General features: G+C 41.1%; 1 protein-coding gene across 2 annotated transcripts in view; it reads left to right on the plus strand.

Annotated features, from left to right (window-relative positions):
• Cntnap4 (contactin associated protein family member 4) overlaps positions 1 to 17,337 on the plus strand; it is a 665,755-nt gene that overhangs the window by 456,783 nt on the left and 191,635 nt on the right. For both annotated transcript variants that reach the window (XM_032888111.1, XM_032888110.1), the window contains exon 3: positions 7,483 to 7,676. In XM_032888111.1, coding sequence (XP_032744002.1) covers positions 7,483 to 7,676 — 194 coding nt within the window. The remainder of the gene's footprint in view (positions 1 to 7,482; positions 7,677 to 17,337) is intronic.

The following is a 17,337-nucleotide window of genomic DNA, read 5'->3' on the forward strand; positions in this document are numbered from 1 at the left end:
AAGGGAGAACTACTTTGCTGTGAAAAGACTTTAAATGATGCTCCTTGGACAGCAAATACCATTTAATGAAACCAGACAAAAAGTGGCACCATATTCTTTCTATTCTCTCCTTTTTTTTGTAATTTAATGTCAAGTTCAAAATGAACCAGGCAAATGGGGATTCTTGGGGGAAATACAGGTGAGATCCCATTTGGAAAAAAGAAGTAATTATCTTTGAAGGAAACCTTCCTCTGACAATTTTAATTAAGCCAATTATTTTCTAGAAGTTTGGATGTCCTAATAGTGGCTGGCAGTACCACTCAGCGGTGGTCACTTGTGCATAGTGTCCTTGAACGTCTGCGTCCTGCATTCTTATCTCTTGAGAAAGAAGTCTGACTCACCCTCTCCTTACAGTTCATACTCGTCTGCTTGAGAGCCAAATGCATGCATTAGCCATGTCAACCTCCCCTGATAAGCCAGGAAGTGACCGCTCTGCCATTTTTAGTATGAGCAGGGATGAAGTGCCTTCTCACCTATATTACATGGCTGTAACCATGAGCACAATTTCCTTTCTTTTTCCTTTAGTCTAAGCTCTTCCTCCCATCCCAGCACTAAATGCTGAAGACTGGACATCGCATATATAAGGTTTAAACACAACTCAGCCAGTCAGATGACTTACAATTAGCTAACACTGAATAGCATTTCAGCATATTATGAGGATAAAATGTATCACTGTGAGTCAAGTTCAGTTATAATTACTCCAGGGGCAAAATAAAATAAAATAAAATAAAAAAGAAAGAAGAAATAAAGAAAAAAAGGGGTGATTTTTCAAGTGTCATACAGAGGTTAGGTTACTTTTTAAAAACAGAAACTAATTTTTAGTTTTAAATATAAAGTAAGTTTTCATCTCTATGTTGCATAATATTGGGAAAATTCATTATTCTTTCTAATATTTTCAAGTTTCAGTCTAAGAAATGTGAAAACGTATTTTGTTTCATTTGATAATTTTGATAACAAAGTATAACATTGTTGCAAATTCTGTATATGCAAATTCCACCTGAGAGCTTATTATTGAATATACACTGGATACTTTTTAGTTTGCTTGTCTGTCATATTTAATAGGAACATATCCTCCAGAGACAGGTTTTGTGGGAACCTAAAGGTGGTAGGTAACCCTTCAAAGAACTACTTTGTTGTGCAATCATTTAGTCACTAAATAGTTTTAAATGCCTTTATGAATTCTTTGAGAATTTAATACAATATTTTGATCATATTTAGCCCTCTAACTACTTGTCCCATATTCATTCTCCCCCCCCTTTTTTTGGGTTCTTTTTTTTGGAGCTGGGGACCGAACCCAGGGCCTTGTGCTTCCTAGGCAAGGGCTCTACCATTGAGCTAAATCCCCAACCCCCATTCTCCCCTTTCTTAACCAACCTTCTGAACTTTGTATTCTCTCTCTCTCTCTCTCCCTCTCCCTCTCTCTCTTTCTGTCACCATCCAGTGCAATTTGCGCTGCTCATACACTCTTAGGTGTGGGGTCATCCACTGGAGCATGGCGGACCTACTTGGAGCCACCTTTTTAAAGAAAACTGACTCTCCCTCTTTGAATAGTTTTCACTTGCTGTTGCATTTTCGCTAGGGGTAGGACGTCATGCCCACGCCCGCCTTCCATGTGCCCTCGGTCACAGACATTGTGAGTTCATATGTGCAGTCACGTGTTGGGTCTGGAAAATGCTGTTTCACTCAACCAACTCCTAGTGGCTTATTGCTGTACCCACAGACTAGCTTGCGTCCCTTTCAACTGTCGCCAGTGAAGCGTCTTTCTGCAGTAGACGGCTATTAACACAGAGACCCTCAGTAGCTCAAGGTGTAGAGAACAGGGACTTCAGAGTGCTCAACCCTAAATGAAAAATCTATATCCCATCTTTTCCTCCTAATGCTTCAGGGGCCATAGTGCAAAGGGGGCTAGAAAAATTGTGAGCAAAAAGTAGAAAACGACAACCAGATGCTTTATTACAGATAATAATGAAAGCATTTAAAATGTTTTGGAAATTTCATTCTTGTCCATAATGTATCTTGATCATCTCCATTACTCCCGCCCCTCCAATTCTTTTTGTGTCTCTAGCACCTCCCTTCCCTTAAAGCCACTAAGTCGAGTTAGTGCTGCCCTTACGGATGTGGATGGAAGGGGTGTGGGAAATGTCTCAATAGCCACACTCCCAAAGAAAATTGACTCTTCCACCCCCCAGCAGCCATCCACTGCCAAGAGTTCCTCAGGCTGGTGTGGCCATCAGCAGTCTGTCCCTGGATCATGCTAGAATTTTTCACTGCACTGTTCTTGTGCAGGTCTTGTGTACATAATCACAGCTGCTGTGAGCCCATATGTGCAACAGTGATGTCATAATCAGGAGACAGCATTTTACAGCACGCCCCCCACTCTTTAGCTCTCCCGTTATTCTTGCCCCATCTTCCGTAGAGTTTTCTGAGCATTGCAGATGGGGTTTCATATAGATGTCCTGTCTACAGTTGAAGACACAGACCGTCTCAGTCTTAGCATGTTTGGACGGTTCTGAGGACCTGTTTTAACCACTACCCACTGCACAAAAGAGCAAGATTGAGAGCAAACTGCCTTCTACATATTTACGTCCCTACCCTTAGATTTGCGAGGTCAGTAAACATCTTTAAAGCTCAGCTTTTATCGTGACGACAACTCTTTGCTCGGAGTCAATAGCAGTAACAACGGTTTTTGCCACTCAGAAAGTTACAGCCAGCACGTACCGTCACAATTTCTGAACGTGGGGAAATCAATAGGTACTTCATCTGCTTTAAAAAATTGAATTCTTATGGCAGTACTATAATATTTAGGAATCCTATTAAGGGCTTGGGGGAGAGCTGACCTTAAAATATGAGTTTCCAGGTTGTCATCTGAACAGTTCAGAAATGTTTCTAGGAGCTGTAGATATGGATCAGTGACAGCTGTTCTTGCAGAAGACACAGCTTTGGTGGCTGTCAACAGCCTGCAAAGCCAGCTCTAGGGTATCTGGCACCAGTCTTTTGACCTCCATGGTCACCTATGTGACCCTACTCTATTCCCATATGTGATGGACAATACTGAGGCACACATGTGCGCATGTGCATGCACACACACACACACACACACACACACACACACACACACACAGAGTAAAATAACAAGTAAATACAGTCAAAAAGAAATAGAAGAGAAATGCTTCTATTTGAAGCCCACAGGACACTTTACCGTGCTAAATCTCAGAAGGAATTTAGCTGAAGGGAGAAGACTGAGGAGACAGAGGGATGGGGTTGAGGAAGGGAGCCTGTGGTGTGGGGAGAGAAAGAAATGCAAGGGTAAGACTCTTTGCCAGGTTAACCTCGGTAACCAGAATAGATGGCGTTAGAACAAGATGGTCTTTAGTTTCATAGGTATTGGCTTACTGTAATGTTGAATATATTAGCATATTAAAAGCACATTAAGGACAAATAACACTTGACTAGCAGCTGAAAGGTTTAGTTAATAAACAAAATAAAGAATTCATTACCGTGTTTTATTTATAGTCATTTAGACTTTTCAATTTAATGGAGTTAGCCATCACCTTCTCCACTGTAACCAAGTAGCTATGCTGATGGTTTGTCTCCAGGAGGCTAGATAGATGGGCAGCGGCTAGGGGGCTGGTGCAGTGTGACCCTCAGCTGAGGTGCCATTTGTATCAATGCCGTCATTGTTGTTGTCCCTCCCTGCCATCAAAGGCTGCTAAGATCAGTCAGTGATGGAGCCATTTCTAACTTAAAAATTCCCCGTCGCTCCTCCGCATTTTTCTTAAAGTTCTAACAAGCACATTCTATCATGCACCACGCTGCAGAGCCTCGCGGCTTAAAACCCAACGGGAATCTTTCCATCCCCCGTGGCTGACTTATCCTACTGAAATTACTCGGTGAAGCCTGGGAGCATCCGAATTTCCATTACTTTATCAGTGTACCTTGTTAATGAGATAGCTTAATTTGCATACCAGTACTACCTTTTCACCACAGGTAAGAAATTGAAATGTTCAAGGTCAATTAACTGCCAATGTTTCAAGTCAGCTTGTGGGGCTGTAACTGGGAGCAAAACTGGGGAGAAGGAGTGGTCATTCGGGGAGTTCCTCTTACTCCTGATGAGAATTGATGATCCAGTTTTAACCCACTCCGATCACGCGAACACTCTTTCCCTTGCTTCGCATCTCTCCTATTTGCTTTGTAAGTGCAGGATTACAAGGGTGTCCTGAAATACTGCAGAAACACTGTGATATTCCTGATGAAAAAAAAAATATCCCGATATAATCTCATTATGGATTTCAGATCATTAAAATTAGCTAAGAAAGAGTAGGAAGCAAAATTGTCAGCATTTTCTCAGAGGTATAAGCTAATAGAGATAGAATTCTGCACGCAGAACTTCCAAGCCAAGATGCTAGCTGCCTGTGGGCACCCCCTCTTTCCTAAGTTTTCACTGTGAAAAAAAAATGATAAAAATTTAGAAAGATTTGCTGTTACAGTAATAAGAGTAACCAAGATGTCTTGATTAAATCCAGCTTTTCGAAGACTTTCAGCTTCCAAGCATTTGATAGGGGGGAGAGAGATCGGACAGGAAGGGGATAGAAACATCCATTATTTCTGCCGCACGCCTGTATTTAAAACAAACCAAACCAAACAAAACATGGTCCATGGTAAGCAAGGAGGGAAGTTGCTGTTACACTCTGGTAGTTAAAGATTTCTGATCCTGACCCTCCTTATCTTTCTATGTGATTTGGGAACTACAGATTCTTAACTGTCGTATCTGACAATGAGAGGTACCCACAGGTCTCTGTTGGATCCCAGGGGATGAAGACTTGGAGAAAGTGCTAACTCCGATATAAAAATGATGTGATAGGAGCAGTTCCACAGAGGGTTCAGGACTCCCTGAGAGGTCTGTGACAGAATTCTACAGAGGGTGTGCTGCAGATCTCTGAAGAACAACTCCTATATAGACGATAGGCAGTGAGAACAGGAGCAACTCTTGTGGGCAGCAGGCAGCAGGCAGCAGGCAGCAGGCAGCAGGCAGCAGGCAGCAGGCAGCAGGCAGCAGGCAGCAGGCAGCAGGCAGCAGGCAGCAGGCAGCAGGCAGCAGGCAGCAGGCAGCAGGCAGCAGCAGGCAGGAAGCAGGCAGCAGGCAGGCAGCAGGCAGCAGGCAGCAGGCAGCAGGCAGCAGGCAGCAGGCAGCAGGCAGCAGGCAGCAGGCAGCAGGCAACAGGCAGCAGGCAGCAGGCAGCAGGAAGCAGCAGGCAGCAGGCAGCAGGCAGCAGGCAGCAGGCAGCAGGCAGCAGGAAGCAGGAAGCAGGAAGCAGGAAGCAGGGCCAGACATACAGCACTGACTCACCCGAAGTTTAACACAGTCCATGACTACCCCATAATATCTCTTGCTTAAAGTATGAATAACATTTTACTCTAATCTAAACAAGGCTGCTGGGGTTAGGGACCAAGATAACTCTATACCCAAATCACATTTCTAAAAATATTATTTAATTGTGTATACAGTGTGTGTGTGTGTGTGTGTGTGTGTGTGTGTGTGTGTGTGTGTGTGTTTTGGGGTATACACATGCCATAGTATACATGTGAAGGTCTGAGGACAACCTCAGGTATTGGTCCTCACCTTCTATCTTGCTTGAGACAGGGTCTCTTGTTCCCTGCTGTGTAGAACAGACTGGCTGGCCTATAAGCTTCTAGGCATTCTCATGCTTCTGTCTTGGAATAAAAGAACTGGGCTACCATTCCTGGATTTTTGTGCCTTGGAACTCAGGTCTTTGATTTGTGTGGCAAGTGTTTTAATTAGTGAACCATCTCCCCAGCCCTCAAGTCTTAAGTGTTCTTTAAGAGTAAATACAGAGAAAATTAAAGAAAACATATACCAACAAAAATTACATTCTATTATATATAATATATATATATAATATATATCATATAGATAGAGGTAGAGGTAGATATAGATATGCATATTCATATGCATATGTGCACACACACACACATATACTGGGTCAATGAAAGGTTGGCAGTTTGCTTTCTCTCTACTTTATGGAGTAGAATGCTATTATACATAATAGTTTGCCCCCAAAACAAAACAAGAAACAAAACAAATAAAACACCAAGAAAATATGAAAAGTTATCTATCCTTTATGGATTAATTTTTTAAATGATGTATGTGTCTGTGTGTCTGTGTGTTTGTGTGTGTGTGTGTCTGTGTGTCTGTTGGTGGGTTTGTAAACATGAATACAGTGCCTACAGAGACCAGATCCCCTGGGACTGGAACTACAGGACATGTAGGTGTTGAACTCAAAGCTTGGGTCCTATGCTGAGCCATCTTTCCTATCCCCAAATTACCTAGCTCTTAAAATAGTATAGTATAGTATAGTATAGTATAGTATAGTATAGTATAGTATAGTATAGTATAGTATAGTATAGATTGGGCATACATTCTAAGGCAAGCAAGAACTAATAGAGGCCGTTGCTATAATTTTTTAAATGCTATTTATGAGTCCTTTTAGAGATCTTGATAAATGACCAGTCTGTTTGCCTAGAGCAACTGACTGTGTTTATGTCCCAGCCAATTCTGTTATTGGGTTCTAACCATCTGCGTCAACCCTAAGTATAGGGAAACCTGGATCCATGTGGCTAGAAACAGCCCGCTGCTCAGTCCAGAATTTCTTCTAGAGAAATTATTCTAACTAGTCAGTTCACTGGAAGCTCACAAGACCTAGTTAACCTCATCTTAGCTGCCACACATAAACCTCTTCTTATCACTCCAGCTTGCTAGGCTGTCCCGGAGTGGTGCTATCCCACGAGATCCTGTCTGGTAGCCTTCAGAGTTGTGGCTTTCTTTTCCCCTTACCAAACCCAGCCCATTTCCCTGTCGCGTAGAACGTTCCATATTTTCCGATGTTACGGTTCCCTGCACAGTGTCTTAATGTTCATTAATGATTATTTTTGGTTTTGTTTCAATTATGCTTTTCAATATCTCTCCCTCTCACAGGTCTGCAAACGCCTTGAACAACCATTAACAATGCACCAAAATAGGACGAAGCTCAGTTTGTTAAATCTGCCAACACCAAACGCTCTTCTTTTTGTTTTGTCTCTGGACAGAGAGAGATCAAAGGCCACACACCATTACCCAGCCATGCCTGTGGGCAGGAACACTCTGGCACCAAATGATGGCATGGCCTTCCACATAAAACATTTAAAAATATTCAGTGAGACTTCCTATTTCTCTCCAACACCTAGAAACTTCCTTTAAATGAACACACGCAGCACACGTCTAGCCCTGTCTACTACGGTTCTGCTTGTCTATGTTTTGCTATAATTACAAGGCATTTCATATCCCAGAGGTCTTTCTGTATCCCATATAGTCTACTGGCATTTCCATTTCATTTGTGGATTTTTTTAATGCCTTCTTTCCCAATGTTCTTTCTATTTTTGTCAAAGGAGCTGGTGGCTGGTCCCCACTTGTGTCCAACAAATACCAGTGGCTGCAGATTGACCTTGGAGAGAGGATGGAAGTCACATCGGTGGCCACCCAAGGTGGATATGGGAGCTCCAACTGGGTGACCAGCTATCTCCTGATGTTCAGTGACAGTGGAAGGAACTGGAAGCAATACAGACAAGAAGACAGCATCTGGGTATGTTTCCTTCCTAAAAGATATGAGCTCTTGGGGTTAGAAGGACAGCCATTCCTGGGGCTTGTTAATCAGTCTCTTATATAAAGTGGCCGTTGAACATTCAGGGTGACCTTGATACCATCTCTTAAAGAAACTATTCGTGGCTAATTTGTGAAAATACTGAGAACAAATTCCTGAGAAGATGAAAAATTCCTGTGAGCCCACTAAACCACGTGGAAACCCAAGAAGTTAGACTTGTATAAAATTTATGTCTGTACAATAACATGGCATCTTTTATATTGTCTTTGAAAGCAGTCAAGAGTGTTTATTTATTTTATCTGATACGATGACTTGAGATTTCTAGAACGTTTTCTCTTGAATATAAAAGAACCTCTAAAATAGAGAGCTATGTCTGAAGTTGCAGGGTTGTGTATATTTGTGCATAGGTGTATACGTATGCACGATTTACAATGTTACATATATCAACTGCATACGCACATACACACACTACTAAGTGTGTACAATGGAGTGATTTGGCAGCTCTATAAAACAGAGAGCAGGAAAGAGGTGTGTTGTGATAAAGTGAGGTGATTTTTTTCTCCAAGGTCTGCATATCCCCTGGTAGAGGAAGCGAAAGGACGTTTGCTTGATGATAGAGAAATGAACTCTTTGTCAGTGTAGAAGCATGTTTTGGCTCTTAGGTGAGCCAGGGACAGCAGGCTGCAATCAAAAAAATGGTGCTCCTGTTGCCCTTCCTCCACCCCACCCCCGCCCCCCAGCTGCGCTGCTGGAATCTGAGAAAAATGAGTAACCTAATGAAGCATTCTTAGCACACGGGTAATTTGGAAGCCAGTTTGGCCACAGGATCATCATTTCCTTTGACCTGTCAGTCGCTGCTCTTCTCAAACTTTTTGGAATCAGTTACCCATTAAAAACCCATTGGAAAAAAAATGGCCTGCGATTTGCTCGCCTCTGTGTCTGGAGAGCTCCGGGTAGTCATTAGGTGTGTGTTTATTGATGAGAATTGAATTGAGGGGAAGAACCATAGTCTTTTCTGTAGAGAGAACAGTAGGCTGGAAGCAGTAGCTTGTGTTTTTTTTTTAATCACTTAATATCCTAGTCTCTGTCCCCACTCATGATGCCCCCTTCCACAGTCCCACTCCCATCCCCAACCCCCTTCTCCTACCAAAGAGAGCATTTTTATTAGCATCATATTGTTAATAATAATAATAATAATAATAATAATAATGATAATAATAATTAGAAACCCTACTTTAAAATCCAAAGCCAGCTGAAGCTGCACATAAGAGTGGGACACCAAGCCCCACACAACTGGGTACTGTGACTCAGTTAATTCCATGGAAAGCACTTAATCGAAGGCCAGAATGAATAGGAATGAGGAACCAATAACGCCAAAGTCCAACGAAGTCTTTACTTTAACCAGACGTTTGGATCTTTTACTCTCTTTCTAAACCAAGCATTTTACTTTAAACTGGGTAAGCAGTGGTTACCGCCTGCGAGTGTTTACCTGCACTGATCAAAATGTGTGTTGTGGGCGTTGTTTCTATATTGTGAACACGATGTGTTTCTGGTCATTAGACACGGAAAAAGCGACAGGAAGGCATTGCTACTTCCTTATTTAGTATTGTTCAAGGTGAGGTATTCGGGGTGAAATGACAGTAAGTGTGACTTTTTGGCTTTTGTTTTTGTGTTTATTTTTGTAATTTAAACCACAGAGAAGAAAAGACAGCATCTAACAGGAAACGCTTAAGGCAACATTGGTCTCTAGACCACTTCGTAATCTGCTGACCTTTTCATAGGCTCCCCATCTGGAGTGTGAGTTGCCTATTAATGCACGCTGTAACACTCAGACTTACCTGAACACCTTCAAAGCCCAACACTGCCAGGAATGTCCCAGACCCGTGTTGAATGAATGAATGAATGAATATATGAATGAAACAAACATTCTGTAGTATATTCTTCTCATGACTCCAAGTAATATTGATTCCTTCCTATACCCATCAGCTCTTCCTTTGAGCTTATCTGTCATCTGTCAATCATCTGTCAGTCCACCTATCATCTATCTAGTCTATCTATCCATCCATCCATCATCTATCTGCTTGTTTGTCTATCTGTTTGTCTGTCTGTCCATCTATCATCCATCTCAATCTACATTTAATATCAATACTATTTATTGGTAGTTATGTACTTATATTTGTAAGTTTGCATCTGTCTTTGCTGGTCACAGGCAGGCTGCCATGTTCTCCTCCCCACCTCTAATTTTTTTTTTAATCTTCCTTCTAAGCACTCTAATGGAGCCTCATCTGAGATTCTGTAGTTGCAAAGGCAGGGAAAATTTGGCTGCCTAATGCCCTGCTCTTGAATTTCCTACCTAGAAGAGCTCAAACTATTGCAACTTAAGCTGTCTAAGTAGAAGAACAATCTTGAACTTATACGCACAGTAAGAAACTTAACCTTTTGCCATTCCACAAATGCACACTTCCTAAGTTGGTTTTTGAGGTTTTTCTTCAGTTTTTCTAGCTATTATGGGATGTATGCCAATTATACAGAAGTGCCAATTTCCTTTAATGGCTTTACAGTCTGTTTCGGATGTTACAAGTAAATCTATGAGAGAAAGTAAAGCAGTGTGTAAGGCATTATACAAGTGTGCGGTAGGGAAGGGAAGGAAGAAAAGTGTTATTGGTTTAGAAAAAAATATAATAAAGCAAACCAATAAAACCTTCCAACATGGTGTGAAACACCCAAGTGAGAGTTCCTCTTTCTGTTGACCTCCCATCAGTCTTCAGAAAGAGCAATGCCTTCTCTACACCCGGAAGAACTAACAAGATTCTCCCTGCTTCTTATAAAGAATCCTTTGGAAGAATAAGAAGACGTTTTGTTTATTAGCTACACAAGTAGTTAATAAAAATATAAAGATGGTAGGCATAACATATATTAAAAACACATTAAAAGATTTCTTCAGAAGAAAATCCAGTCTAATGCCTATCTAAATATATTTTTTTCTAAATTGCTTGCCTGGATGGTACATCAATATTTTATGAAAATTAATAAAATGTGGGCCACTAAAATTGTTCCCTTAAATTGAAGACAAAATAAAGTCCCTCAGCATTTTCAGAATGCAAAGATTCTCTTCAGCTAGCGTTTCAAGTAATGAAAAGCTAAATCCAAGGTATAATTTTAACTCATTTGAGAACAATTGCAGAAATATGAAACCAACATCTGAGAAATTTTTAGTAAGGCAATGAGTAAAAAAAAAGAAAACCTACAGTCAATTTCTCCCATGTCTTTTCATTATTTATTTATTTTGATAAGCACCCAATATGTTTCTGCTTACTATACCTTGAAGAAATGGGCGGGGCCAGTTTTCTAAATGGTTTAAATAAATGGAATTGTTGTATACAAGAGAAGCTTTCAAAAAGATTTATATTTAAGAAACTTTTGTGTCTGCGTGTGTGTGTGCCTCTTGTAGTTGCACATGCTTGCAGTGCCCACAGTGGCCAGGAGAGGGCGGTAGATTCTTTGGAGTTGTTGCTAAAGGCACTTGTAGACTGCCTGCCTACGGGGGTCTGGAGTTGGTTTTTCTGGAAGAGCAGTATGTGCTCTTAACTGCTGAGCTATCTCTTCAGCTCCTTTAAAATTATACACATACATACATACATACATACATACATACATACATACATACATACATACATACATACATACACACACAACTATGTATATCTGAGTTTATGTGTACCACATGTATCCCAGAGCCAACGGAGGACAGATGCAGGTAACAGATCGCCTGGAGCTGGAGTTGCAACTGTTTGATATGTAAATGTGGGTGCTGGTAACTGAACTCAGCCCCCTGGAAGAGCAGCCAACGCTCTTAACTTTCGAGCTATCTCTCCAGCAAACAAACATTTAAGTCTGAGCAGAGACTTGGTGGTTTGAGTGACACCATAGACATTTTTAAGGTCTTTTGAGACCTTCCAATCCGAACGTGTGTTATTGGAGCTTCTATGTGGAGGCACCAAGGAACAACTAGCTCATATGTGATGAAATCTGGAATTTTGGCATTGTTAGCACCAACCAAACTAACTGACCAGGACAAGGAGAGAGGGCTCCATGACCAGGAAAATAATGATTCTTAATGATTTTTTTTGTGAACTTCAAAACTATACTTTTCAAATAAGAGTATTTTAAAATATTTTCTTCCTTTTTTCCCTTTCTTTCTTTCCTTCCTTCCTCCCTTCCTTCCTTCTTTTCCTCTACTTTCTTTTCTTCCTTCTTCTTTGTTGAAATGGTCTTATTATATAACTCTGTTTGATCTGGAACTCAGCACATACATCAGGCTAGCTTCTAGCTCACAGAGATCCCCAGCCTCTGCCTTCCAAGTGATTAAAGCCATGAGTTATCCACACCTCTCCTACCTTCACTGCATTCTAAAATTACCCTATCTTCATTTCTCACTCTCATTTTTTATATTCTATTTTCTGCATATGTTTGTGTGTGTGCACATCTGTATGAATGTATGTCATGTGTGCACGGGAGCCCCTGGAGTGCAGAAGAGAATATTCAGTCTCTTAGAGCGGGAGTTACAAATAGCTGTGATCTGTCAGATGTGGCTACTGGGTCTCAATCTCTGGTTTCTCTGCAAGAACAGCAAGTGCTCTCAAGAGCTGAGCCTTCTCTCCCGCCCCATATCTTCATTTCTGAATGAGCAGTGACATGCATGGTTCGGGCTGGAAAACACAAAGACCTCGTGACTAGTGTAGTGTGCAGAATACCACTTGTTACAGAATATTTACGCCATTACAACCACTGTGAATTATTGCCATGGCAACTCCATAAGTCAGACAAGATGGAGACACCGGCAAAAACGTTTTTAGCATGAGTTTGTTTCCTATTAAATTAATAAGTGGCCCCAGGGAAGCGGGACATTGTGGAAACCTAGATGGGTGTATCCTCCTTCAAAGTGTCATTTCCCCTCAACCTTCCTCTGTGCTAAGTCCTTATTCTAGTGACCAAACCTTGCTGAAACACCTGGGGTGATGCCGAGTACAAACAAAAGTACGACTGTCGTGTGTGCCAACACATCCAAGTGCCACCTTCAGGCATTGCGGTCCCTGGCTGATACCTTCGGGTACCTTAAGCTGTGCCGCTTTCCGTGACACTAATCCTACCAAGTCGTTTTTAATTAAAGCCTACATTATTAGCCTGTATCTGCGGGAAGTTTCTCGTTTGTATTTCCAGAAAACTGTGAATTCTCCGCCCTCTGCAATGATTAACCCAGCACTTCGTGGTGGAAAAGGTGGCTGGGCTTTCTTTTTAAATTGTGGTTAGGGCAATTAATAGGAAATTTATCATCTTAACAAAGTTTTAAGTGTGCAGTGAAGTATTGCTCGTGATAAGCCCTGTGCAGAACAGCCGCTATTTTTTATTATTTTTGTCACGGTAGCATCCTAACTGTGGAGTAGTACCCATCTTCTCTGGGCTCTCACTTCCTAGGGACCATTTCAGGTTGATCAGATAAGGGAAATCATAAGGTATTTGTCCCAGGGATAGCCTAGTTTAGTCATTCTACTTCTCCATAGCTTCATCTGTTTTAGGATAAAACTCTTTTCTTCTACGTCTTAAATATTAATTTTTCCTTGTTCTTAAAAATTTCATATATGGATGCAATGAAATCACCCCTGTGTCCCTGTCCCCAGCTCTCTCCAAATCACCCCAATCCTTCCTCACCTTCATGTACCCCCTTTTTTTGATAACTCAGTCCAATGAATGCATCTCAAATGTGTGAGTGTGGGCCATCCACTGGGGCATGGGATATCTCTGAGTGGCTAGAAATTCGAAAAGAATGATGCTTCCTCCCTAGCCCCTGTCACCGGCCAATAACGACTCCTCAGTAAGGGGTGGGGCCTGGGGGTCACCTCCCCCATCTATGTTAAATTTTGGCTGTTTTGATCTTATGCAGATCTTGTGCAGATAACCTTAGCTGGTGTGAGCTGGTCAGTGCAGTGGTCATGTTAAGTCTTAAAAGTTTGTCTTCTTAACACCCCTCCCCGTCATCCTTGACCTTCCCATTTTATCCATTAATTCGTCGATGAATAATCAGGTTGGTTGTTCCCTTGTACTCAGTACTCAGTACCTCGCTGTGAAAATTTCCACCTCAAGTGCTACATAGCCTTTTCTTTATGACTTATTTTTCAATTCTTTTGGATTAGTACTCAGGACTGGGCTTGCTGGATATTTCTACCTCTAACCTTTTTGAGAAACCTCTGTGTTGGACACTGCTTTCCATAGCACCCGACGCCATTTTGTATTTTCACTGTAGAAAGAACCCAATGATGTTCAAGGATTCCGAGGTCTGTAGATCTTTGCCATTGCCTTTTTTTTTTTTTTTTTTTTTGGTCTCCATTCGGTTTATAACAGCATCCTAATGGGTGCCAGTTGGCATCTAATGGTGGATTTCCTTTGCATTTTTGTTGATGGCGAACTTTGTTGAGCAAGTGTATGAATATATAGTACACAAGAAAATAGGCATAGGCTTTTCTGTGCTGTAGATAAGTGAATGCAGACTACCTTAAAAATCTCAATGTGTTTAAAGAAGTCTTCACGCACCTTCACCATACTTTTATTATATATTTAGCTTCTTTTTAAAAGTTTTTGATACACTCTCACTACCTGGCTTGGGCTAGCCTCCAACTCGCCATCCTCCTGTCTCAGTGTCCAGAAGTTCAGGATTACAGATATAAACCACCACGAGTACTTTGTAGTCTGTGTTTACTCATAATGACCAGTGCAAGTTGAAGGGCATTGCCATCAACGATACAACACATTTACTAAGGTCACGAAATAAAATACTCAAAAGTAGATTTAATGAAAGGGGGAAAGGTGCTGTATACTGAAAGCTGTTAAAACATTCCTGAAGAATCGATGAAGACAGAAATGAACAAAAAGTTGTGTATAGATGTTAACATTTGACATTTTCACAATGTCCACACACAATGTCAAACATAATCTACACATTTTGTGTAATTTCTACCACTATCCCAGGTGCATATTTTACCGAAAGTAATTAAAAATTGGAATCTTAAAGGACCCTGCTTCACAACTGGATGTGCCACATGTCCTGATTTCAAAACGTAATATAAGGCTCCAATAATTGAACCAGTGTGATGCTGGCATACATTCAGACATATAGGTGAATGGGACAGGCCAGAATCCAGGAATAACCCCACTCACCTATGGAGAGCTGTGGTATCACAAGAAGGTAAGTGTCTACAACAGGGAATAGTCCTGAGACACTGGATATGAACACACAAAATAGTCAAATTAGGAGTCGGTAGAGATTGCTCGGCAGTTAGGAGCATGCACTGCTCTTGCAGAGGACCCAACATTGGTTCCTAGCAATCTGTTTAGTGGCTCACAACTGCTTGTAATTCATTCACAACCATGACTGCTGTCCACACCCATGGTCACATACCCACAAACCATACATATGGTTAAAAACAAAAGAAAATCCTTTCAAAAATATGGATATTGGGCTTTATCTTATACCACATAAATAAAATTAACATGGATAAATGACTGATACGTTAAGCCCCACACCAACAGAACTGCCTGAAGAAAACGTATGATAGTGTGTGTGGGAACCAATCACATTGATTCAGAACATTAATGATTTCTTTAGATATGGAATAAAGTCATAGGCATGAAATAGACACATATAAATAATAAGTTGAAGGAAAAACCTTCTCTTCGTGGAGGAGGTAATTGGTGGATTGAAAGTGTATCTTACAGGATGGGAGAGAGTCATTTGGTTTCCATTATCCAATAAGGCATAAGGGTTTCTGTAGTCTCTGATGTGGTTTCAGCCATGAGTCAGGGCAGCCATTGCTAGGCAACTTCTCTGCTCAGTGCTCAGGTCTACTTTAACCCTTGAACTTATTCCCTTTCTGTAGCTTGCTGTATCAGCTCTTCTCATAAACTTCTATGGGGCATATGTGATTGGAATTTTATAACTATGTAATTATATATATATATATATATATATCACCAGAAATCTTTAACATCCCCTATAAGCTGTTGATAAGCAAACACAATGACATAAGACAAATGGTGTTTGTTTAACCTTCCTCGGATCCATCTGTCTCTCAGCAAGGAAATAACATGTGTTTGAAGAGTGATTAGAGCTAGCAGGAGGCCTGATTTGGTAACCCCTCAAAGTGTATGCTCCATCAAGAGCATCCTGAAATCACTGATCAGAGAAGAACAAGTCTGCGAAGCGTTGTGACTCATGTCTCCCGTTTGACCATACAACAGTTCAGTGATGGCAGTATCCCCCCCCCTTCTTGTGTCCTCTTACCATTGCTCTGATGCGATGTGTCAGATGTCTGCCTCTGGCTTTTTTCATTCTCCAGCCCCAGGTGGCTACACTTGGCGTGTTTCCTCTCTTGGAAGCGATTCTGTCCTTTTGAAATGCGTTTTCATTATTTTATTTGACCTAGGGAGAGTGACTACCTTAGCCTCTCTTTGCTAGTTTTCCAACTTTGATTTTCAAAGTCGTCAAATAAGATTTCATTAGAGAAAAGGATAAAAAAAAATACATAGATCAGAAAGGGGGTGGCTAAGATTTAGAACTGATGTTCTTATGTTTTTAGAAGAACATCTTTATGTTTTCTTCTAAGAACATCATCTGATATTTTAGTTAAAGATAGCAAAGTATATGTAGCTAACAATAAAATTAATTTAAAATCATTTAATTTATCTTCCTCCTCCTCCTCCCCTCCTCCTCCCCTCCTCCTCCTCCTTCCTCCTCCTCCTCTCCTCCCTCCTCCTTCTTCTTCTTCTTCTTCTTCTTCTTCTTCTTCTTCTTCTTCTTCTTCTTCTTCTTCTCTCTCTCTCTCTCTCTCTCTCTCTCTCTCTCTCTCTCTCTCTCTCTCTCTCTGAGACAGGGTTTTTCTATGTAGTTCTGGCTGTCCTGGAACTCACTCTGTACTCTAGGCTGGCTTTTAAAGAGCTGCCTGCCTTTGCCTCCCAAGTGCTGGGATTAAAAGTATGTGCCATCACCTCTACCCAGCTAATTGGTCTTCTTGTGTATGAACACAAAAGTAGGAAGGCAATATGAAAGGAATACACAGTCCATGTTTTTCTGTTTGCTTTTTATCTGTTTGAGACAGAATCTTTGTAGCTTAAGGTGGCCTGCAACTTGTGTCAATCCCCCTGCCCCAGCCTTTTGGGTGCTAGGCTAGTAGGCATGAGGCACCATGTCTGGCTTGCATGTATAACTTAACAATAAAATGAATAAACATCAAGGAAGCAATTGTAATATAAAATAAGCATGACATACAAACAATGTCACTAAATGATGTGAGAGATGACAATGGAGTGCAAGGCACATCTTGTTTTGAACAGAATATTCTACAGTCCTGTTCGCTGTACATACAGAGGAGACAGTTACACCCTCTACCTAAATTAATGCCCCAGCCGAGATCGTTCAAAATTTCATATAGAAAAATTACACAAGAAAAGAGCTAAGCTAATTAACCAAGGAGAATCTCAGTTATGAAAAGACGAAATGTCCTAGAGCACATTGATATTATTATAGCAAAGCATAGTGGATAACCATGAAGAACGGTCACCATCAAGTCCAGATATATGTTAACCATTTCAG

This window comes from Rattus rattus, chromosome 17 (genome assembly GCF_011064425.1).
Source record: "Rattus rattus isolate New Zealand chromosome 17, Rrattus_CSIRO_v1, whole genome shotgun sequence".
In the NCBI taxonomy this organism is placed as follows: domain Eukaryota; kingdom Metazoa; phylum Chordata; class Mammalia; order Rodentia; family Muridae; genus Rattus; species Rattus rattus.